Source organism: Vombatus ursinus, unplaced genomic scaffold (assembly GCF_900497805.2).
Source record: "Vombatus ursinus unplaced genomic scaffold, bare-nosed wombat genome assembly UNPS02014786.1, whole genome shotgun sequence".
NCBI lineage: Eukaryota > Metazoa > Chordata > Mammalia > Diprotodontia > Vombatidae > Vombatus > Vombatus ursinus.
This window is the reverse complement of record NW_020954564.1, coordinates 41,914,144-41,934,756: the sequence shown is the minus strand read 5'-3', so window position 1 is coordinate 41,934,756 and position 20,613 is coordinate 41,914,144. Positions and strand designations below refer to the sequence as shown.

General features: G+C 38.6%; 1 protein-coding gene across 1 annotated transcript in view; it reads left to right on the top strand.

Annotated features, from left to right (window-relative positions):
• The window catches only part of LOC114047192 (26S proteasome non-ATPase regulatory subunit 5), a 20,196-nt gene extending 338 nt beyond the window's left edge, over window positions 1–19,858 (top strand). The window contains exons 2-10 of the mRNA XM_027868000.1: window positions 11,978–12,122; window positions 12,409–12,522; window positions 13,198–13,326; window positions 14,366–14,475; window positions 15,084–15,226; window positions 15,581–15,772; window positions 16,711–16,820; window positions 17,389–17,529; window positions 18,235–19,858. Of these exons, the coding sequence (XP_027723801.1) occupies window positions 11,978–12,122; window positions 12,409–12,522; window positions 13,198–13,326; window positions 14,366–14,475; window positions 15,084–15,226; window positions 15,581–15,772; window positions 16,711–16,820; window positions 17,389–17,529; window positions 18,235–18,492 (1,342 nt within the window). The 3' untranslated portion in view covers window positions 18,493–19,858. The remainder of the gene's footprint in view (window positions 1–11,977; window positions 12,123–12,408; window positions 12,523–13,197; window positions 13,327–14,365; window positions 14,476–15,083; window positions 15,227–15,580; window positions 15,773–16,710; window positions 16,821–17,388; window positions 17,530–18,234) is intronic.
• The last annotated feature ends 755 nt before the right edge of the window (window positions 19,859–20,613 follow it).

The following is a 20,613-nucleotide window of genomic DNA, read 5'->3' as shown; positions in this document are numbered from 1 at the left end:
CCGGGCCCCCACGGGAGGTCGGGACGCGCCCGGGCCCCCACGGGAGGCCAGGCCGGAGAATCTCCCTGACCTGAAGGGGCCCGGGAGCCCCGGCATCCCCCCCCACCCCAGGCCCTGCCCGGTGCCCGATCTTAGATCTCGGAGGCCGAAGAGCAGTGTTCGAGACATGCCCGCGCTGCTTCTCCTTCTCTCGGGGCCACTCCCCGCCAGAAATAAGCAGGTTAAGGTTTCTCCCAGCACCAAGCAGACCTATAAGTCTCCTCCCCCAGAATCATTACTTAGCGCTGTGCTTTGCACCGCCCTAATGCAACACGTAAATGGGCAGAAAACGTTGGTAACATCCCAGCCCTCATTCCGTCCCCGGTCTAAGAGGGCTGTGAGTCACATACATAGATAGTAATATACTTGCCCAGCTAAATATGATAGTATTGTTATCTTTTTAGCTCATTTATTATGAAGAAGTGTGATACAGTGGAAGGAATCAGAGGACTTGGGTTCAGATTATGCCGCTGTCACTGCATGTATGACCTGGGCCTCAGCTTCCTTATTTGTAAAATACGAGACTTTGCCAGTGGTAGATACTTAATAACAGTTGAATGAGTGAATCTCACATTACTTGCCTCCCTCTCCCTCTGTGCAAACTGGTCTGTGCTCAGTCATCTTGTCTCTCCCCTTCCCCCTTTTCTTCCTCCAGTCACTTCCAGCCTCCACAGTATGTTGTTGAAACATCTTCCCCACATTACTGGTTTACAAGTGTTAATGTGTCTAGGTCTTGGTCTGTTCTGTGAGGGAAAGTTTGATATATATGTGTATATGTGTGTGTGTATATATATACATATATACACACACACACATATATATCTTTTAAATAGTGTCAAGGGTTGCAAAGAAATTTATATATATCCTATATATATATATATATATATATATATACACACACATCTTTATATCTTTGTTCCAATCCAGGTTTTGTTACTTAGAGTCATAGAATATTAGAGACTGAAGGAACTTTAAAATATAAGATGAGGAACACAGAACATAGATTGCAGATTGTTGCATGAGGTTTTGCCGGTGAAGGATAGTTACTCCATTGGAAGGATCTGGATGTCTTTTTGGTACTCTTGAGTTTTTCAGGCCTTCTAGGACCAGTCAGTTTCACTTGTGCACAAGGATGAGGGATTGGAGGAAAGTTTTTAAGAGACAGGAAAGAATACAAAGATGATTATTAAGATAATGTTTGCCCTTAAGGTAATCACGGTCTTTTAGGAGAGTACACAAACTTAGAACATGATTAAGTGCTTGAGGGGTAGGAATTTGACAAGCAATTTAATAAATGTAAGACATCTGCAGTTTATAGTTGCCTGGCACACTGAGAGGTTAAAGTGACTTTCTCAATGTTATACAGCAATATGTCAGAAATGAGACTTGAATCCAAGCCTTCTTGGCTCCAAGGCCAGCTTTTTCTTCATTATGCCTCCCTGCCTGTCTCTCCCTGCATAAGAGTATTTAAAAGTTTTTATTTGTGTGATAATTTTCTCTCTTCCCTATCCCCTTCCCAGACTGTAAAATATGTAAGGATAGGTACTATACCTTATCTAAACTTTATATTACCTTACAGCCAGCATAATATTTTGTATATATGGTTTTCTTTTTTTCTTTTTTTTTTTTGGCTAAGCAATGGAGTTAAGTGACTTGTCCAGGGTCACACAGCTAGTAAGTGTTATGTGTCTGAGGTGGAATTTGAACTCAGGTGCTCCTGACTCCGGGGTCAGAGCTCTATCCACTGCGCCACCTAGCTGCCCCTATATATGGTTTTCTTAATATTTGAGTTGCATTTTTAAATCAGAAGTATTTTGTTCATATGCGAAGGAAAGGAATGCTTCATAGAAAAGATGGCATAAAGTACAGGAAAGATGTCAGCAGGCAGAGTTTTTGGGGAAGAAAGGCAGGGAGTTCTAGATATAGGGAATGAACAGAGGCAGAAAATTAGGAAAACCCTGGAAGAAGAGAAGGCGAAGACTTATATAGTGATATGATAACTATCACTTGATATTCGAAGGGCAGTCACTTGAGGTCCCCTTCTAACTGTCTTGAGCATTTCTCAGTGTTTTGCTGGATCATCATCCATTTCTCACCCCTTGGTGATGGCTGGCCTCTAAGGCTCTTCATTCCTTGACCTTCTCCCCTCTCTTTATACTCCGCTAATGATCTCATGCTCTCAATATAGGTTCATTTCTGTGTGAGTAGTCCCCAAATCTACATATCCATCCCTATTCTGAACTTCATATCTAAATTGCTAATTGTATTCTCTATGAGCCTACCTGATTGTCCCATCAGCATTTCAGACTTAGCATGTTCAGGACAGAACTCCAGACTTTCCTGTTTCTCTGAAAGTTATCATAATCCTTCCAGTTACCTAGTTTTACAATCTTGGGATCATCCTTTAAAAAAATTATTTTGAATGTACTTGTTAACGTAAATTTTGTCTTTCTTGATAAAATATAAGCTCTTTTGAGGTCAGTGACTGTTTCATCTTTGTCTTCGTATCCCCAGCATTTTGCAATGTACCTGGCACAAAGTAGGTGCTTCATAAATGCTTGTGGATTGATCCTTTTCTCCTCCTCTGTATCCAATCAGTTGTTGAGTAAGTTCCATCTCCATATTTCTACAATCTCTCCATTTCTCCTGTCCCTACCATTGCCCCAATTCAGGTCACCATGAGTATCATTTACATAGTACTTTTAAGTTTTGCAAAGCACTTTACATGTATAACCATATTGGGACCTCACAAGAACCCTGGGAGGCAAATGCTATTATTTTCCTCATTTTTTACAGATGTTGAAACCTCTGAGGTAAACAGGTTAAGTGACTTGCCCAGGGTCACACAGCTAGCAAATATCGGGAGCCAGAGTTGACAGGTTTTCCTGACTCTAGGTCCATCGCTCTATACATTCTTATTACCTGGCTACCTGCAACTGCAATTCATCCTCTGCACTGCTGCCAAAATCTTACCAAGGCAAAGTTCTGACCTGCTCAAAGGTTTTCACTGTTTCCCTATTTGCCTCTAGGATAAAATGCAGACTCTTCAGTGCATTTAAAGCCCTCTACAGTATGGTACTAACATATTTTTCCAGGCTTATTATGTATTGTTCCTTTTCATGTGTCTTCATTCTAGCCAAACTGGCTACTCCCATGTCTTTGTAATCACATTGGCTGTCACCCATACCTGGAATGCAACTTTTCTTCTCTTCTGCCTCTTAGAAACTAGCTTCCTTCAAACCTCAACTCCTTCAGGCCACCCCCTATGGGAAGTGTTTCCTGATCTCCCAAATTTTTAATCAAGAATTTTTCAAGTGCCTGCTGTACTTGATGCTGGGGAAAAAAGAGCTTACATTCTGTTGAAGGAGACAAAGTGTATGTAAATATTTACGAAATCAATACAAAGTAAAATTTTGAGGGGCAGGGTACTAGGAAACTGGGAGATCAGGAAAGACTTTGGGTATAAGGTGGCACTTCAGCAGATTTTTGAAGGTAACAGGTGATTTTAACATGTGAAGGTGAGGTGGGAATGAATTCCAAGCACAGGAGAGAGAAGAGAGATGAAGTGTCATGTTTGAAGAACAAGAAGGCCAGTTTAATAGGATCATGAAGTGTGGAAAGAAGAGTAAGGTTGGTTGGAACCATGTTGTGAAGAACTTTAAAAACTAAACAGAAGCTTATATTTTATTTTAAAGGTAATAGCCATTTTAGTTTATTGAGTAGGGGAGTAACTGACTCATCACTTTCTGCCCTTAAATCTCTTTGGCATTTTGTGAGGATGGATTGGAGTGGGAAGAGACTTAAAGCAGAAAGACCAGTTAGGAGGCTAACTGTTAGAATAATCCAGGTGAAAATTGTTGTGGGCCTGAACTAGGCGGTCAGGTAGTACAGTGGATAGAATTCTGGGCCTGGAGTCAGGAAGGCCTAAATTCAAATCCAGCCTCAGGCATAGCAGTGGGACTCTGGACAAGTCATTTATCCTCTCTCAGCCTTTTCCTTGAATTGTAAGCATTCCAAATGAGTTAATATTTGCAAAGTGCTTATTTAGCACAGTGCCTGGCACATAATAGGGGCTTAATAAATGCTTATTCCCTTTCCCTCATGAACCAGGGTGTTGGCTGTCAGACAGATGTGAGGATGTTGAGGAAGTATAGATGACAGGATTTGGCAGCTGATTGGCTCTATGGGATGAGGGAGAGTTAAAGAGTATGACAGAACAAGGAGGTTCCAAACCTGGATGACTGGAAGGATGGTAGTGCCCTGGACAGAAATGGGAAAGGAGGAACGGTATTGGAGGAAAGATGATGAGTTTTGTTTTGGACAAGTTGAGTTTGAAATGTGTATATGATATTCATTTTCAAATATCAGATAGGAAATATGCTACAGACTAGGGCTGGCTCTATAGATGAGCGCATGATCTGCTTAAAGATAATAATTAAACCATTTGGGGCTGATGAAGTCATCTACCTAATCAGACAGTATAGAGAGAAGGTAGAAGACTCAGAATAGTGTTCTCTTTTTTCTTAAGTTAACATGTATATACTTAGCTACGTACATAGCTTTATAATGTCATAGATTTATAGTGAAAGAAACCTTACAAATCCTGTAGTCCAACCTCCTCATTTTATAGATAAAAAAACAAGGCCCTGAGGGGTTAAGTGATTTGTCCAAGGATCCACTGCTGTTAAGTAGATTAAACCCCATCCTCTGATTCCAAGTTTAGTATTCTCTGTATGCCCTTTGTAGATTGTACATTCATTGAAAGTAGGGACTGTTTTGTTTTTGTCTTTGTATCCTCAGGGCCTGGCTTAATAGATATTTATTGAATTGAATTGAGTTGAATTGAATTCAGTAACACTTATTTCTCCAGAGGATAGGAGGTGGGAGTTATTAGCAAAAGGGATTTATGCTCCAGAAGGTAGAGTAATAAGTGGTGTCTAAGGTCCCCTTCCAACTGTGGGATTCCATGATTTTATGAAAATACAAAATGTGCATAATGGGGGCAGGGGTAGCTCTTGGCTGATGCTTTACATATTTAGAATTGTAGTGTGAAAGAAGGCTGCTGTCAAAGCAAAGTGATGCCAGATTAAGGATGGCCTTGAAGCCCGGTTTAGTAAATCTAAGTATGAAGAGGATCTTTGTAGGCCCCAATAGCTCCCCAAACCCTATCTACTATTGAGTGAAAGCTAAGGAGGAAATTGATACCATTCCTTCCCTTAATCCAGAATTTTCCTTTTCTTCAAGCTCAGCTCAAGTTCTCACTTCTCCACAAAGTTACCTAGTGTAGTGCCTAAGCCCTAGCATAGCACTTAACAGATGTTTTACACACAGTAAACTCTTATTAAATTGTTGAATTGAATTTTCTGACCCAAGTAATATCTTTCTTCTCTGGGGGAGAATACTTTAAAAAAAATGTATGTGGGTTATATATATTCAGTTTCTTTGTGACCCCATTTGGGGTTTTCTTAGTAAAAATACTGGAGTGGTTTGCCATTTCCTTTTCCCGCTCATTTTACAGATGAGGAACTGATGCAAACAGGGTTAAGTGACTTGCCCAGGGTCACACAGCTAGTAAGTGCCTGAAACCACATGAATCATCCTGATTCCAAGCCCAGGGCTTTATTCACTGTGCCACCCAGCTGCCCTTAAAACAAACAAAACAAACAAACCAAAAAAAAAAAACAAAAAACAAACCCTCTCCCCTAAATATGTTTATATAAATATAAGACACAGAAGTAGCTTATATTTAATGCCTGTGCCATTCCATCAAGCTCCAGGCACCCAACCACAGACAGCTACAGACAGCTACCTAGTTCGCTGGGACAACTCTGCTCAAGGCCATACTCCTGTGTCCAATGATAACCTACCTGAACTCATTCCTCAATAATTAACATACTTCCACACTATCATACACACCTCATCCTAGTGATTTTTAACCTAGCCCTTGTTTGTGATTGTTTACACCTCATTCTCTCTTCCCCACTGATTACTCCCTTATTCCCATCTCTCTCAACCCAAATCTCCCTCTCTCCTGTCCTCCCTCTCTAAAGCTACTTCAGTCTTCCACTGTGTTCTAAAGCACAGTGCTTACTGAAATATCTGCTCAATAGGTAACAAACTAGATTTCGTCTTAAACCTTTTCTCTGTCCGTCTTTTTGTACTCACTAAGTTTGGCTCCCTTCTGATGACACAGCTTCCTGGTATCCCTTTTTGTCACTGGCTTTACTTTGACTCATACCAGTGTTCCACTCTGCCCCACCCCCTTTCCCAGACTCACTGATCATGGTGGAAGAATTGGATTACTTCTTGCTTCCCTTGGCCACTTTCCAGGTTATCCTACTACCATCCCGGTCCTCCTTTGAAGTTCATTCTGTTCATTGTCTCCCTAGGGCGTTTTTCTTCCTCAGTGAGTTCATTGTCTGGCCCCTGGTCTTTTCTCTCCACCTTCTGCCCTCATACTCAGGGACTTCAGCATATATATTGATGCTCCCTCAAGCACTCTAACGTCCCAGCTCCTCAATTTATTCATTTCCCATGCCCTATTCCTCCACTTTGGCACGGATACACACAGAGATGGTTATACCTTTGATCTTTCCATGACCTATAAGTATTTGATATCCATGTTTATGAGCTCTGAAATTCCTTTATCTGATCATAATCTGCTGTCATTCTTCCTCTGCCTTTGCCATACAACTTCAAACCCTATTCTTTGTCTTCATGACAACTTCCAGATCCCTCCCCCTCTTAGTTCTTGCCCAGGCCATCATCCCTGCATTGGCTATACTCTCTTCCCTTCCCTGTCTTGATGCCTTGGTGAACCATTTTAATCCTTCTCTATCTTATTTTGAATCTTTTTGCCCCTTTATCCTATCATAGATCTTGCCCTGCCAAACCCCAGCCTTAAATTACTCTCACCATCTGCTGCCTTCACTCATACTTGTATACTGCCCAACAGAGGTGGAGAAACTTGGGAAATTTTGCTGTGTCCATTACAGATTTATGTTATGTGATCTCAACTGGGTCCCCTGCCTGCAGCAAGGCAATCCTTTTACATTTCCCAAATCAGTTTACTGCCCCATCCACCACTTCTGCTTTTCCAAACCTTTTCATCTCTTTTAGACCTCCCACAGTTCCCCTTCCCTTGCCCCTTCAGCTGAGATCCTTGCCTCATATTTCACTTAAAAAGTCAAGGCTGTTTACCAAGAGTTTCCTCTTTTCCCCTGTTTCTCATTTTACATCTCTCATATGCCTTCTATCACTATCACCTCCCTTATTCCTGTTTTGCCTCTGTATGCACAAGTGATCGTATTCCATCCCATCTTCTCCAGCAGGTTGTTCTGTCATCCCCATTCTCTTAGGAATCTTTGATCATTCCTTGTCTAGTGACTGTATCCCTACTGCCTTACAAAATATACACACATCTTACCCATCTTTAGAAAAAGCCTCACTTAATCTGTTCATCTCTGCTAGCTGTTGTCCTATATCTCCTTTCCTCTCACTCTCTTCTTATTATTCAATTGAATATGCTCTCTCCAAAGTCACTAATGATGTCTTAACTGCCAGATCTAATGACCTTTTCTCAATCCTCATTCTTCTTGACCTCTCTACAGTCTCTTAGACTGTTGATCACCCTCCTCCTTCATACTCTCATTCCTCTAGGTTTTCATAACACTGTTCTCTCATGGTTTTCCTTTTACCTGTCAGATCACTTATTAGTTTTTTTTGTTTGATTATCTCACAGCTTCTGTGGATTCAGTTATCTTCTCTGTACAGATGATTCTCAAACCTACTAGTCCTAATCTCTCTGCTAACCTTCAGTCTCTGTTGGACATCTCCAGCTGGATTTCCTATAGACCAGTGGTGTAAAACTCAAATAGAAATGGATTCCTGCAAGCTGTGTATTGACTTAGAAAACCATAAATTAATATTATCTCTGTTGCATTGTATTTTTATTTGTTTTGTTAAACATTCCCCAATTACATTTTAATGTGATTGGGGGAGTTTTGAAGGCAGTGTTTGATATTTCTGCCATAGACATCTTAAAGTCAACATGTTCAAAATGAAACTCCTTATTTTTCTCTGAAAGCCTTCCTTCTCTTCTTTTCTTTCCCGTTACTATGGAGGGCACGACCATAACTCTTAGTGACTCAGGCTTGCAATCAAGATGTCATTCCTGACTCCTCACTCTCACCTCTTATATCCAATCTTGCCAAGGCCTATTGATTTTACCTTTATAAAAATCTCTTACATATGCCCCCAGAAGGCCTCTTCACCTTATACCTAGATTATTGCAATTGCCTGCAGTTGGTCTCCCAGTCTTAAGTCTTTCTCCACTTTAGTTGGTCGATCACTCAGCAGTCAAACTGATCTTTCTAAAGTGATCTGACCATATCACTCCCTACACCCCCCCCCCCATTAAGTAGCCTTCAAGGGCTTCCTACCACCTCCAGGATCAAAAATAAAATCTTACACTTTTTGACTTTCAAAACTTTTCATAAGCTAGCCCTTTCCTACCTTTGTTGTCGTTTTACACCTTACTTTACAGTCAAGTGACACTGTTCTTTGCTGTTCCTTGTACAGGACACTCCATCTCCTGACTTTGAGTGTTTCGTTGACTGTCTCTCGTACTTGAAATGCTCTCTTTCCAGATCTCTTCCGCATGGCTTACTTGACTTTCTTCTTATCTCAGCTGAAGTCATACCTTTTGCTAGAAAGTGTTCCTACTCCTCTTAATCTTAGTGCTTTTTCTCTGGGACTACCCCTAATTTTTCCCATGTAGATCTTGTTTATACATGATTGTTTCAGTATTGTAGAGTAGAGATTGTCTTTTGCCCTTCTTTTTATCCCGGGTGCTTAGCACTGTGCCTGACATAAGAAATTCTGGTTGACTTACTGACGATATACCCCAGTTTGCCCGAGACAGGAGTGTTCTTAAATGTTAATATGGCTTTCTGGACTTTGATGTTTAACTTTTCTTTGCACCAGTCCAATTAGTAGCAGAGTCCTTTAGATTTTGCCTTTACAGGATCTTAATTCCTTCTTGTCCATTCCTCATCATCCAGTAATTCAGAACCTGAATTTTTTATTTGTTGATTCATAGCAGACGCCTAGCTGTTATTTCTACCTGTAACCTCCCTCTTCCTGCTCACTGCTAACTTTGCTGTGATACCTTCCCTAATTTTCCTTATCAGAATCCACAGATTATCACAGAATTTTATAGTAGTAAGGAAACTTTTTTAGAGCTTTCATCTGTTTGGGAGATTGTGTGGAAACTCCTTTTACCAGTGCAGATCAACAGCTTATCTGCAGTCTGAGAGAGGTGCCTGGGCCACTGAGAGATTGTGCCTTACTTATGATAATAAAACTAGTATGTGTCAGAGGCAGGACTTGATCCCAGGTCTTTCTAACTCCAATCCCCCTGTTTACTATGCCACATTACTTCTATTTTCTTTCTTTTCTTTTTTCTTTTTCCTGAGGCATTTGGAATTAAGTGACTTGCCCAGGGTCACACAGCTAGTAAGTGTCAAGTGTCTGAGGCTGGATTTGAACTCAGATCCTCCTGATTCCAGGACCAGTGCTCTAACCACTGTATCTCCTAGCTGCCCCTATGCCACATTACTTCTTAAAAGGACCTTGGCGGTCATGTAATTTTTGTTTTAGAAAAGAGAAAACTGAAGCATAGAGAACTGAAATGACTTCCCATGGCTACATGGTCACCTGATGGTAGCAGAGCCAGGAACTCTAGGTCTCCCGATTCTCAATGCAGTGTTCTTTGATCCCATTTCTTAATTTCCATAGGACATTGTTCCTACCTCTCATTTCATTTATTGTGTATTTCGTGTTAAATTGTGTGTGTGTATTATCAATCCCACAAAACTGTAAAGTGCTGGATATTTATTTAATGGGTATTTTTGGACAGATGTTTAGGGCAGAAAGTGGCTTATGTAAAAGTAGAGGGACAATAGAAAAAGTAATAGGATTGTTTTAGAAAAAAAGGGCTAGTGGCAGCTAGGTGGCGCAGTGGAAAGAGCTCTGGCCTTGGAGCTGGGAGGACCTGAGTTCAAATATGGCCTCAGACATTTACTAGCTGTGTGACCCGGGGCAGGTCACTTAGCCTTGATTGCCTTAAAAGAAAAAAAAAAAAGGAAAAAGAGGGCTAGCTTCCTGCACAGGTGAGGACCCATTGGTGTGAACCATTGCATATAATATGTATGTATCAGTTGGTTTTCCTGGATTAGTTTTTCTTTTTTCTTTCTAAAAAATCCTTTATCCTAAGGGATGACTGCCTGGGAGAAGGAGGAATGGGGGAGTAGGGAGGAATATAGGTGATGTAAAAATAAAAGAGATGAATAAAAAAATGAAAAAAAGAGTCAAAAGCTAGATAGTTTGATTTGAATTTAGAATAGCAGTAGATTGTGAAAAAAGGATAATAGGTAATGAGAGGTAGGTTAATTTGTAAAGAAAGGTGAAATTAGAGCTGAGAGTGAGCCATCTACCCGGTAAAGGAAGGGAGACCATTTCATGATTTCTGAGAGAGCTGACAGGAGTCTTACTACTCAACGTATTAGGTGTACTGGATTGCAGGTCAATTGGAACTGATAGAGAATAGAATATTTTTTGATCTGTAAGTAAAAGTGAGAAATAGAACCAGAAATTTATTTAAAAAGGAAACCACAAAAGTTTGAATATTGTGTTAATCTGAATCAATGGCATGAATAATATGTGCCTCCAAATTATTTGTTTGTATATAATGTACACTCTGAACTTGAAAATAATTAGATGTTAGAGTTTGAAGAGTCTTTAGGGGCAGCTGGGTGGTGCAGTGGATAGAGCACTGGCCCTAAAATCAGATGGACCTGAGTTCAAATGTGGCCTCAGACCAAACGCTTGACACTTACTAGTGCTGTGATCCTGGGCAAGTCACTTAACCCCAATTGCCTGGAAAAAAAAAAAAAAAGAGTCTTTAGACTCAAACCTTTAGACTTCAAACCTCCTCAGTTGACATATGGGAAAACAGGTCTAACAAAATGAAGTGATTTAATAACCAAGGTCATGTGGTAAGTTCAGTAGCAGAAGTAGGACTAAAACTCATGTTTCATTGCTTCTAATTGCAATCTTCGTTGTATCGTACCACATTCTTTCCTCCTTATCCTAAGCAACTGGCTGAGCTTGTATTGTGTGTCAAGATTACGCAGGATTGGTATGGGAGAGAATTCAATGGAAAAGGCTGAAGTCCCAAAGACAGTCCTTGGAAGAGAAACCTGATTATTTGGGTAGTGGTGAAAGAAAATTACTAAGAGTTAAATACTAGGTAACCTGTTGTTTGATTAACTGTATATATTTAATGAACATGACTTTGTCACAGCATATCTTTCCTATTCTACACTATCACATTTAATTATGTGATGTTTTGTTCTTAACCTGTTTCATATGAAACACGTTTCCCCAACATGCTTGTAAGAAGCATTATAGGGCAAGGATTATATCTTTTACTTCTCAGTTTTCTCATGTGCTGAGTACATGGCATGGTACATAGTTGCAGCCTACATTAGGTTGTCCTAATAGTGGACCAAATGACCAGAAATTCATTTGTGAAAGGTGCATTGAATATTCACAAACAGTGGTAAAACGTGATCTGTTAGTTGTCCATTGAATGTTCACGAACAGTGTAAAACATGGTCTGTTAGTTGTGCAGATTTAGGAGTTTTTGTTTCCCCTAGTACATCAGAAACAGTCCTTCCCTTCCCCCCCTCCCCCAACTTAATCAGTTTTATTTGTACAGATATGCAAAGCTATAGGCTGGGTGCTAGTCATAGATCAGTTTTGGTAAGTCAGTGAAAATACTGGAATTTAACAGACTGCTAAACCACCCTGCTATTTATATCCTACGTGACTTCCTTTCTGCCTGTCTTGATAAATGATGGGTCTTGGTTTTCAGGGAACAGACTACCTTGTGTGTGTCCATACTGGAGAGAGTTCTCCAAGCTATGGAACCAGTCTACGTGGCCCGAAACCTTAGGGATGAACTGCACAGGGGCTTATCTCACTCTGATGATGCTGTGGTAATCCTCACCCTGTCCCAGGTATGGAATTTTAATAGTACACATGCTGCCCTGCACAAGATTTTTCTTTTTCTACAGAGATGTGGGTGTATAATGGCAGTTATAATCCAGTTGTGATGATGAGGGGGTCTATATCAGGATTTACACTGACTCATACTGCTGTGATAATGATCCTTAATGCATAATAAAAGGAATTTTGTTGAGGGGTGGAATGATTATGTGTCTCAGCAGATGCAGATGTTTGAGTATTGTATTGTAATCCTACAATGGGAGTCTGTTGGCTGATTAAGATCTTGTAATTTTTCAGGTTGGAAGAATTGTAGAAAATTCAGAGGCTGTTACTGAGATTCTTAATAGTCCTGAATTACTGAAGGAAATAATTTATTGCATTGGTGCAGAAAAATTGTCTGTAGCTAAAGCGGTGAGTATTCTAGATGTGTGAAACACACTCTTAAATCACAAGATTTCAGAGTTGGAATGTAATATTTGAGAGATAACTGAGTTTAATCTATACTTGAATGAGAATCCCCTTTAGAACACTCCTAGACATAGCAAATAAGCAGAGAAGCTGATCTCTTTTAAAAAAAAAAAAGGTAGTTTTGATAGTGAAGGATTTGTGTGGATAGTTTTTAGTAATTGAATTGGAAGCCTCTTTTGGGGTATCTCAGTGATGCATTGCTAAATGAATGCTAATTAGTAAGTTTTTGCCCCTTTCCTTGAGATTGCATAGTGTAGTATACATAAAGTTCTCATTTACTCAGTTGTTGTCAGAAGAAACCTTATAAAAAGTTCTTAGTTGTGAGCCATTGATTTTTTTAGCTTGCTATTTTCAGTTAGTGGGAAATAGCATGGTATAGTGGAAAGAAGCCCAAGGCCTGGCATTGCCACTTACTATCTGTGTGACTTTGAACAAGTGGCTTAACTTCTCTGATCATCAGTTTCCCAAGATATAAAATGGAGAAAATTATAACTGTTCTTATTGGGTTATTGTGAGTTTCCAATGAAATAATATATGTTAAGCTCTTCATAAAGTACTTTTGTATTACCATTATTTTCCTGTGTTTACACGATTAAGAAAATTATTTCCTTTTGCAAGGCCATCAAGTCATTGTCAAGAATATCCTTAACTCAAGCTGGATTGGAGTCTTTATTTGAAAGCAGCCTGCTAGATGATTTGAAAAATGTAATGAAAACTAGTGACATCGTACGGTACAGGGTCTATGAGGTAAAATGAAAACTGTACTTTATATTGTCTATACCAAAATATACAAAGAGCTTGTTGTGGGATGATCCAGGAAAATCATGCTAGATTTTAATATTGACAATATGTTACAGATTATAGTACATGCTGCAGTATAAAGAACAATCAGCAAATAAGTGTTTGTTTACTGTGTATGTGACAGATTGCAACATAATATGGGATACAAAAATTTCACCGGATTGAGGGGCTCTGTCCACAGAGAATTTAACATTTAACTGAGAAGGGAAGACAAACACGTAGGTACACACACACACACACACACACACACACACACACACATACATTTATTAAGTGCCTAATTGAAGCAACAGAGTATAGTTGTTAATGGATTTAAAGCCTGTCTCTGATACTTTCTATTTATTTGATTTTAGCAAGTCACTTTATCTTTCTTAGTTTTGTGACCTGTAAAATGAGGGATGAACTATCTGTATCCCTTCCAACTCTGAATCCTATGATCCTATGAATAGATAGAACCTAAATCCTGAAATGTTGACTGTCTGCAAGCTAGATTTGCTTTTTAATAGGATTAAAAACAAAGACTAAAAGTTTTCGTTGCTAGTTCTGTCTTTTTTTTTGTTTGTTTTGTTTTTTGGGTTTTTTGGCTAGGCAATGGGGTTAAATGACTTGCCCAGGGTCACACAGCTAGTAATTGTTATGTGTCTGAGGCTAGATTTGAACTCAGGTCCTCCAGAATCCAGGGCCGGTGCTCTATCCACTGGGCCACCTAGCTGCCCCTGCTAGTTCTGTTCTAATCTTAATCTAAAACATCCAACATCATTCCTTTAAAACATAGGGAAAATTTTAAAAACATCATAGTTTTTTTCTGTGTTGACAGTGTATTGTGTGAAGTTTCAAGCTCAGGGTAGAGGCATGTGTTGGTTTTATTTAGAACTAAAAATGCTATTTTAAGTTCCCTCAGTCTTTATTTTAGGTTAAATTGAGAACCAGCGTTATACTGGTTGGCTCTTTTTACATCTCTGTTTTTGTTTTTGTTTTACTCTAGCTGATTGTGGAGATTGCCTCTGTGTCACCAGAATCCTTAAAATACTGTACCAACAGCGGATTAGTAACCCAGCTCATTAGAGAGCTGACTGGTGATGATGTGCTAGTCAGGTGGGTTGAACATGGTGATTTTGGAAAGCAAACCTCTGCCTAGAGTTCAGCCAGATCAGCTCCCTAACAGACCCTTAGAAGAAATGACCATCTAGGCATGATTGTCAGAGCCTTTGTTAGAGGCAACTGGCGTAGTAAAAAGAGCATTGAATTTTGAGGTAGAGGTCCTGGGTTAGAGTCATGGCTCTACTACCTCCTTATGTGAATTTGGCAGTCAGCCTTTCTTGACTTCGTTTTTCTCATACATAGAAGAAGGGGGGTGGACTAGATGTTCTCTGAGGTCTCTTTCTATCCCATGTTGTTTCATAGTATTAGTTAATTGAGAGGAGACAGTATAAACTTAAGTCACTACGCGAAAAAGAAAAAATCAAGACATACCTTTTACCCTGTGTTTTATAAATGTGATCTTAATTAGTAATATCCATAAACTAAGTCACAGAATCATAGAATGTTAGAGCTGGAAGGAGCAGCATTTGAGTATCTCAGATTGAGTGATTCATTTTTGTAATGCTTTTAATAATACAACGTACAGTGTACAAATTCTTGTTCATTAAAAGTACTCTGATGTCAGCTAATTAAAATCCTTCTGTTCATTTTATATATTGCAGAGCCACCTGTATAGAAATGGTGACATCACTGGCATACACTCATCATGGACGACAGTACCTTTCCCAAGAAGGAATAATTGATCAAATTTCTAATATCATCGTGGGGGCAGATTCTGATCCTTTCTCCAGTTTCTATTTGCCAGGTAATAGACATTGTTTTTCCTTTGTAATAGAGGCAACCACTGAATCATCTGCTTAGAAAAGAGGCCAGGGTTTGTTGTCTTTGAAAAAAACCTTAGAACTGACTCCTTTTAGAAGAGTCCCGAGTCATTTTATCCTAAAGAAACATCTGCTGAAGCCTCTGCTCTGTCTTTTCAGGTTCCTTGTTTAGGGAATTGCTGTTGGCACTGTCTTTGAAATGTCTCCTAATGCTTAGAACATTTAGTCATGTTTCTCCTACAGCTCAGTTATGTGGAAACACAAGGTAAAGCTAGTTACAGTCCAGTGTGTGCTATTTTGCTACTTGATTCAAATTGCTTCTTTGTGACTTTCTCTAGGATTTGTCAAATTTTTTGGCAACCTGGCAATAGTGGATAGCCCTCAACAGATCTGTGAACGATATCCAATCTTTATAGAAAAAGTCTTTGAAATGGCAGAGGGTCAGGACCCAACCATGATAGGAGTAGCAGTGGACACCTTAGGGATCCTGGGCTCAAATGTGGAAGGAAAACAGGTTTTACAAAAAACAGGTTGGTGCAGTTTGTGTTAGATTTCTAAAGCAAAGTTTTGTTATTTGATGAAGATGATGAAATTCAGTTGTTTATCATTAAGTTGATTGCTGGTAGATTTAATAAATTGCAGAAAATTGGTGTTTTGTTTTGTTTTTACAATCTTAATGAATTTGGACCCATTCTTAAAAAGTCACTTTTCAGACTCACTAATAATTCCCTTTTGCAGTAGATCAAAATTGTCTTGGTTCACTAGTCACTTAGAGAATCCTTTAATGTTAGTTATGAAAGGGACATTATTGATCATCTACTCTCCTAACTTCATTTTATAGATGGAGATGTGGACTCAAAATGGTGAAGTGACTTGTCCAAAGTCATACAGAATGTTAGGGGAAAGCTTGAACTAGAACTCAAGTCACTCGACACCTAATCCTTTGAATACTAGACCATGCAGACTTTATGGTAGATTGATGACTCTGATCCCTTCTCTAGTATAGTTTACCAATGCATAAAACATAGAGATTTACAATGATAATAGTGCTTTTGATGTTTTACCTATAGGCATATTGTAAATAAGTATCTTTCATAACAAATAGTATTGGGGATACTATAATTATACACAGTACAGACAATGATCAAAAACAAAACCTTGGCTACAATGCAAGACATGGTATGAAGCAACCAGCATCTATGATACAATGCCAGCTATGCCAGAAATACTGATTGATTGGCAACCCTAAGGACTCCCAACCAAAGAGACAAGAACTGTAGACTACCTCAAGGGTGCTTTTGGACTAGAGTTTTAAAATCAGTGCGATTTTTTATGTGTGTGTACTTAGGCACACGTTTTCATAGCTGTTGTTTGATCTCCAAAAGTACATTTATTTGTAGTCTGGAGTTAGAGAATGTCTTTACGTATAAACAGAAAGTATAATTTTCTGATTTTCCATTTCCCAAAGGAAGTCGGTTTGAACATCTGCTAAAGAGAATAGGACACCAGGCAAAGAATGCTTCAACAGAACTAAAAATTAGGTGTTTGGATGCGATTTCCTCTCTTCTTCATTTACCAGTAAGTAGATGAAAATGTTGATAGAAATTAGTAGATTATGTTTGGTAGACTAAATATTATGTGATTTGACATTTCAAAATTCAGATGAAGACATTTGTTAGGTAAGTGTTATCCTTAGTCTTACTGGGCATACCCTTTTAGTGGCTAGTGTTAATATAAGAGTTACCATAGAATCTTAGAGGTGGGAGTGACCTTAGAGATGATCTAGTCCAATTTCTTCATTTTACATGCAGTTGTGGGAACTGGGATCCAGTGGAGTAAAATGGCTTGATCATGATCACACAGATATTGGTAGAGATATGATTAGAATCCAGGGCTCTGGTTACTAATCCTGTATTCTTCTCAGCTACATGTTTGTGAAGATATTGGAATCAAAGGACCTAGATTTAGATCCTGTCTCTGCTGCTTATACATTGTTTTATCTTGGGCAAGTGGCTTAACCTTTCTGGAGCTCAGAGTAAAATGAGGGGTTTGAACCCTTTAAGGCTCTAGCTGTAAATTCCGAGAGTCTGTGCTCTTATTATCATATTGAAAAACATTAAGTAATTTTCCCCTCTTTGTCCTACAGTGTGATCAACAGACTGATGATCTCCTAAGAATGACAGAATTCTGGTTCTCATCTTTAACTCGGGAACCATTGGAACATTTTAGGGGGATCAGCACCCAACCTTTCCCGGAGCTGCATTGTGCTGCATTAAAAGTGTTCACAGTAAGTGTTCCTTCCCAAGTAAGCAGTGTCAAGTATAATTGCTAGAAAGTAGTTTTAACTTATATATTCCTGTCGATTAGACAAATGATTTTATTTTTGTGTGTAATAGAGGTTGGAATTTCCGATTTCATGAGACTTAAACATCTGAAAAGTAGTAATATGCTGTGGAATTTTGTGGGTTTTTTTTTTCCTGCCCTGTGCAGAAATTAGTCTAGTACATTTTAATCAAGGCATACATAAAGTCTTTTGAGTTCCTTTTTGATGTAACATGATGGTATCTAAATCCTTCTTTAATTTCTTGATTTGTTCTCAAGTCATTTAAGTACCTACCTGTAATGCAAAGCTTAGTGCTCTGTGTTGGATAAGGTGCCATAAAGAAGTGGAAGAAGCATTTTGTCCTGGAAGCAGAAAACTTGAGTTTTAGTCTTGGTTCTGTCATTTAATAGATATGTAACCATGGCAGATCATTTCACTTCTTTAAGCTGTGGTCTCCTCATCTGTGAAGTAGGGATAATAATATTTATTCTCTTGGGCTTTAATGAGAATACTTTGTAAGCTGTAAATGGGAGCTTTTATCAATTTTACGAGTAAGATATAGACCCTGTCTTTAAGGAGCTTCCATCCTTAGCTGTCATTATAACTTTTTTTTTTTTTTTTTTTTTTGAGATTAAAAAGGAATTGTTCTCTTCCTCTGTTGCTCTTTAGGCCATTGCAAACCAACCCTGGGCTCAGAAACTTATGCTTAACAGCCCAGGGTTTGTGGAATACGTTGTGGATCGGTCCGTGGAACATGATAAAGCTTCAAAAGATGCCAAATATGAACTAGTGAAAGCCCTTGCAAACTCGAAAACAATCGCAGAAATCTTTGGAAACCAATATTATTTAAGACTAAGAGCTTACCTGAGGGAAGGCCCATACTTCGTGAAGTCTGTTTCAACAACAGCTGTGGAAGGAGCAGAATGAGTTCCACAAAATTCAGTTTAGGGGACCAATCTTCGTGACCAAGACATCTTCCAAAGACCTTTGAGGGGTTTTTTTTTTTGTTTGTTTATTTGTATTTAACATAATAGAAAATACTTCTACGTCTAATTGCACTTTTAAAAAAATTATCATGGTGTGTTTAAGGTAGACTGACAACTATGCATTTGTTGTTGCTGTATTTGAAGTACATTGTGGAATAGGGGTTTGGAGCTCTTTGTAAAAAGAAAGTATTCCATATTGCAGAGGACTTTGGTCATTATTTGAACTAAGTATTTTTCTGCTTCCCTAAATACACATGATCTTGCCAAAACTGCATATAATTAAAAAAATATTTATAGTCCCAAATGCTGGGAAATCCTTTGTCCTATAGATACCTCAATAGAAAATGCTTTCTGCCACAAAGAATCCTGCTTTATTCAAAAGAGAAGCAAATTACATTAGGAATTCTCTTATCCTCTTGGCAAACCTTTTTGTTCTTTATCCTACTACCTCCTCACTATTGGATGTGCATATTCTTTAGATTATAAAGCAGTGTGGACCCCTAAAATTATGTGTTCTCATCTTTATAATGCAAGTAAACTATTTTTAATAAGGTCTCTGGTGAGCTTTTGAGATGAATTTTTATAATTGTTGTTGTTCTTTGTTAGGAAATGAGACATTCTGTGACTTAAGGAAAATCCAGGGGGTAAAAAACCCTTCCAATTTGAAATCTTGTTTTGATGACTCTATGCTATAACTACTGAATTGCATCTATTCTGTTTTTATATCTGACTCTACTTTTTTCCCATCGTACTTGATTAAAACTCTCCCTAGCAACACCTGCTGAAGACGCATTCTTATTCTATAGCTTCTGTTCCCTACAGAGTACTTGGATTCATTGAGTGTTAAAATTGGAAGTGACTTGACACTCAGTATTTCTTTCGTAAGTACTAAACTTGAGTTACTAGAAATAGGATGTTCGATTTATAAGGTACCTGAAGCTAATAAGTATTAATTTTTCCCCAATCACCATTAACCATTCACGTGTTTTGTACCTTGCACAGTACCCTAAATATAAGTGCTTAGTAAATATCTGTTAAAGATGGTTTTAAAATTGTGGAAGTTTTGAGCTGGAAGGGACCTTTGGGATCTTACAATTTTATAGATGAGGAAATTGAGGCCCAGAGAGGGGAAGTAACTTGCCTAGGGTCATACAGTGAGTTGGTGCCAACCAATTAGAATCAAGTCTCCTGACTACCCAGCTAGCACTCCTTCCACTTTTCATTACCTCTGTAGCACATCAGTAAACCTAACGACTTGCTTTTTCATACATTAGTGTATTGAAATAAATTGAATTTTTCCAAATGAATTTGGTGACTCTTCCATCCAAGAAAACTATATAAAAGTAATCAGTTGGCATTTACTAATGTTGAGTCAAGCACTGTGCTGGGCATTGGGGTATCCAATGGCAAAAATGAGATAGTTCCTGCCTTCAAAGAGCTTACTTTCTCTTGAAGGAAATAGCATATAAGACTATAATAAATAAATACAATATAATTTCTTAAGGAGAGGGTTTAGCACTTAGAAGGTTCAGGAAAGACCTCATAGGGAAGGGGCCATTTGAATAGCTGTGCTTTGAAGGGAGTTAGGAATTCTAAGAGGCAGAGATAATGATCAAATGTAATATTTGTAAAGTGCTTTGCAAATCTTAAAGCTCCATTTAAATGTTAGTTGTTATTGTTATTACCAGAAAAGAAACATCTTTCTAAACCAATAACATAACTATATTTGATGTTTAGAAAAATCCTGGGAGGTAGGTGTTATTGTTATCATCCCCATTTTACAGATGAGGAAACTGAGGGAGACATTAAATGACTAGCCCAGGGTCACTCATCTAGTAAGTGTTTGAGGCCAGATTTAAATTCAGGACTTCTTGTTTCCAGATTCAGCCACTATACCTCCTTGCTGTCTCTGGTAAAGTAATAGTGCTAATTTCGAAACCAAGTTGCATAGAGAAAAATATGATTCAGTTTCAGGAACTTGAGCGAAAAGTCTGCTGAATTAACATTCAAATCCTAAAATTTTAATTTGAAATTGCTGAATTAGCATTGTGTGCAAAATCCA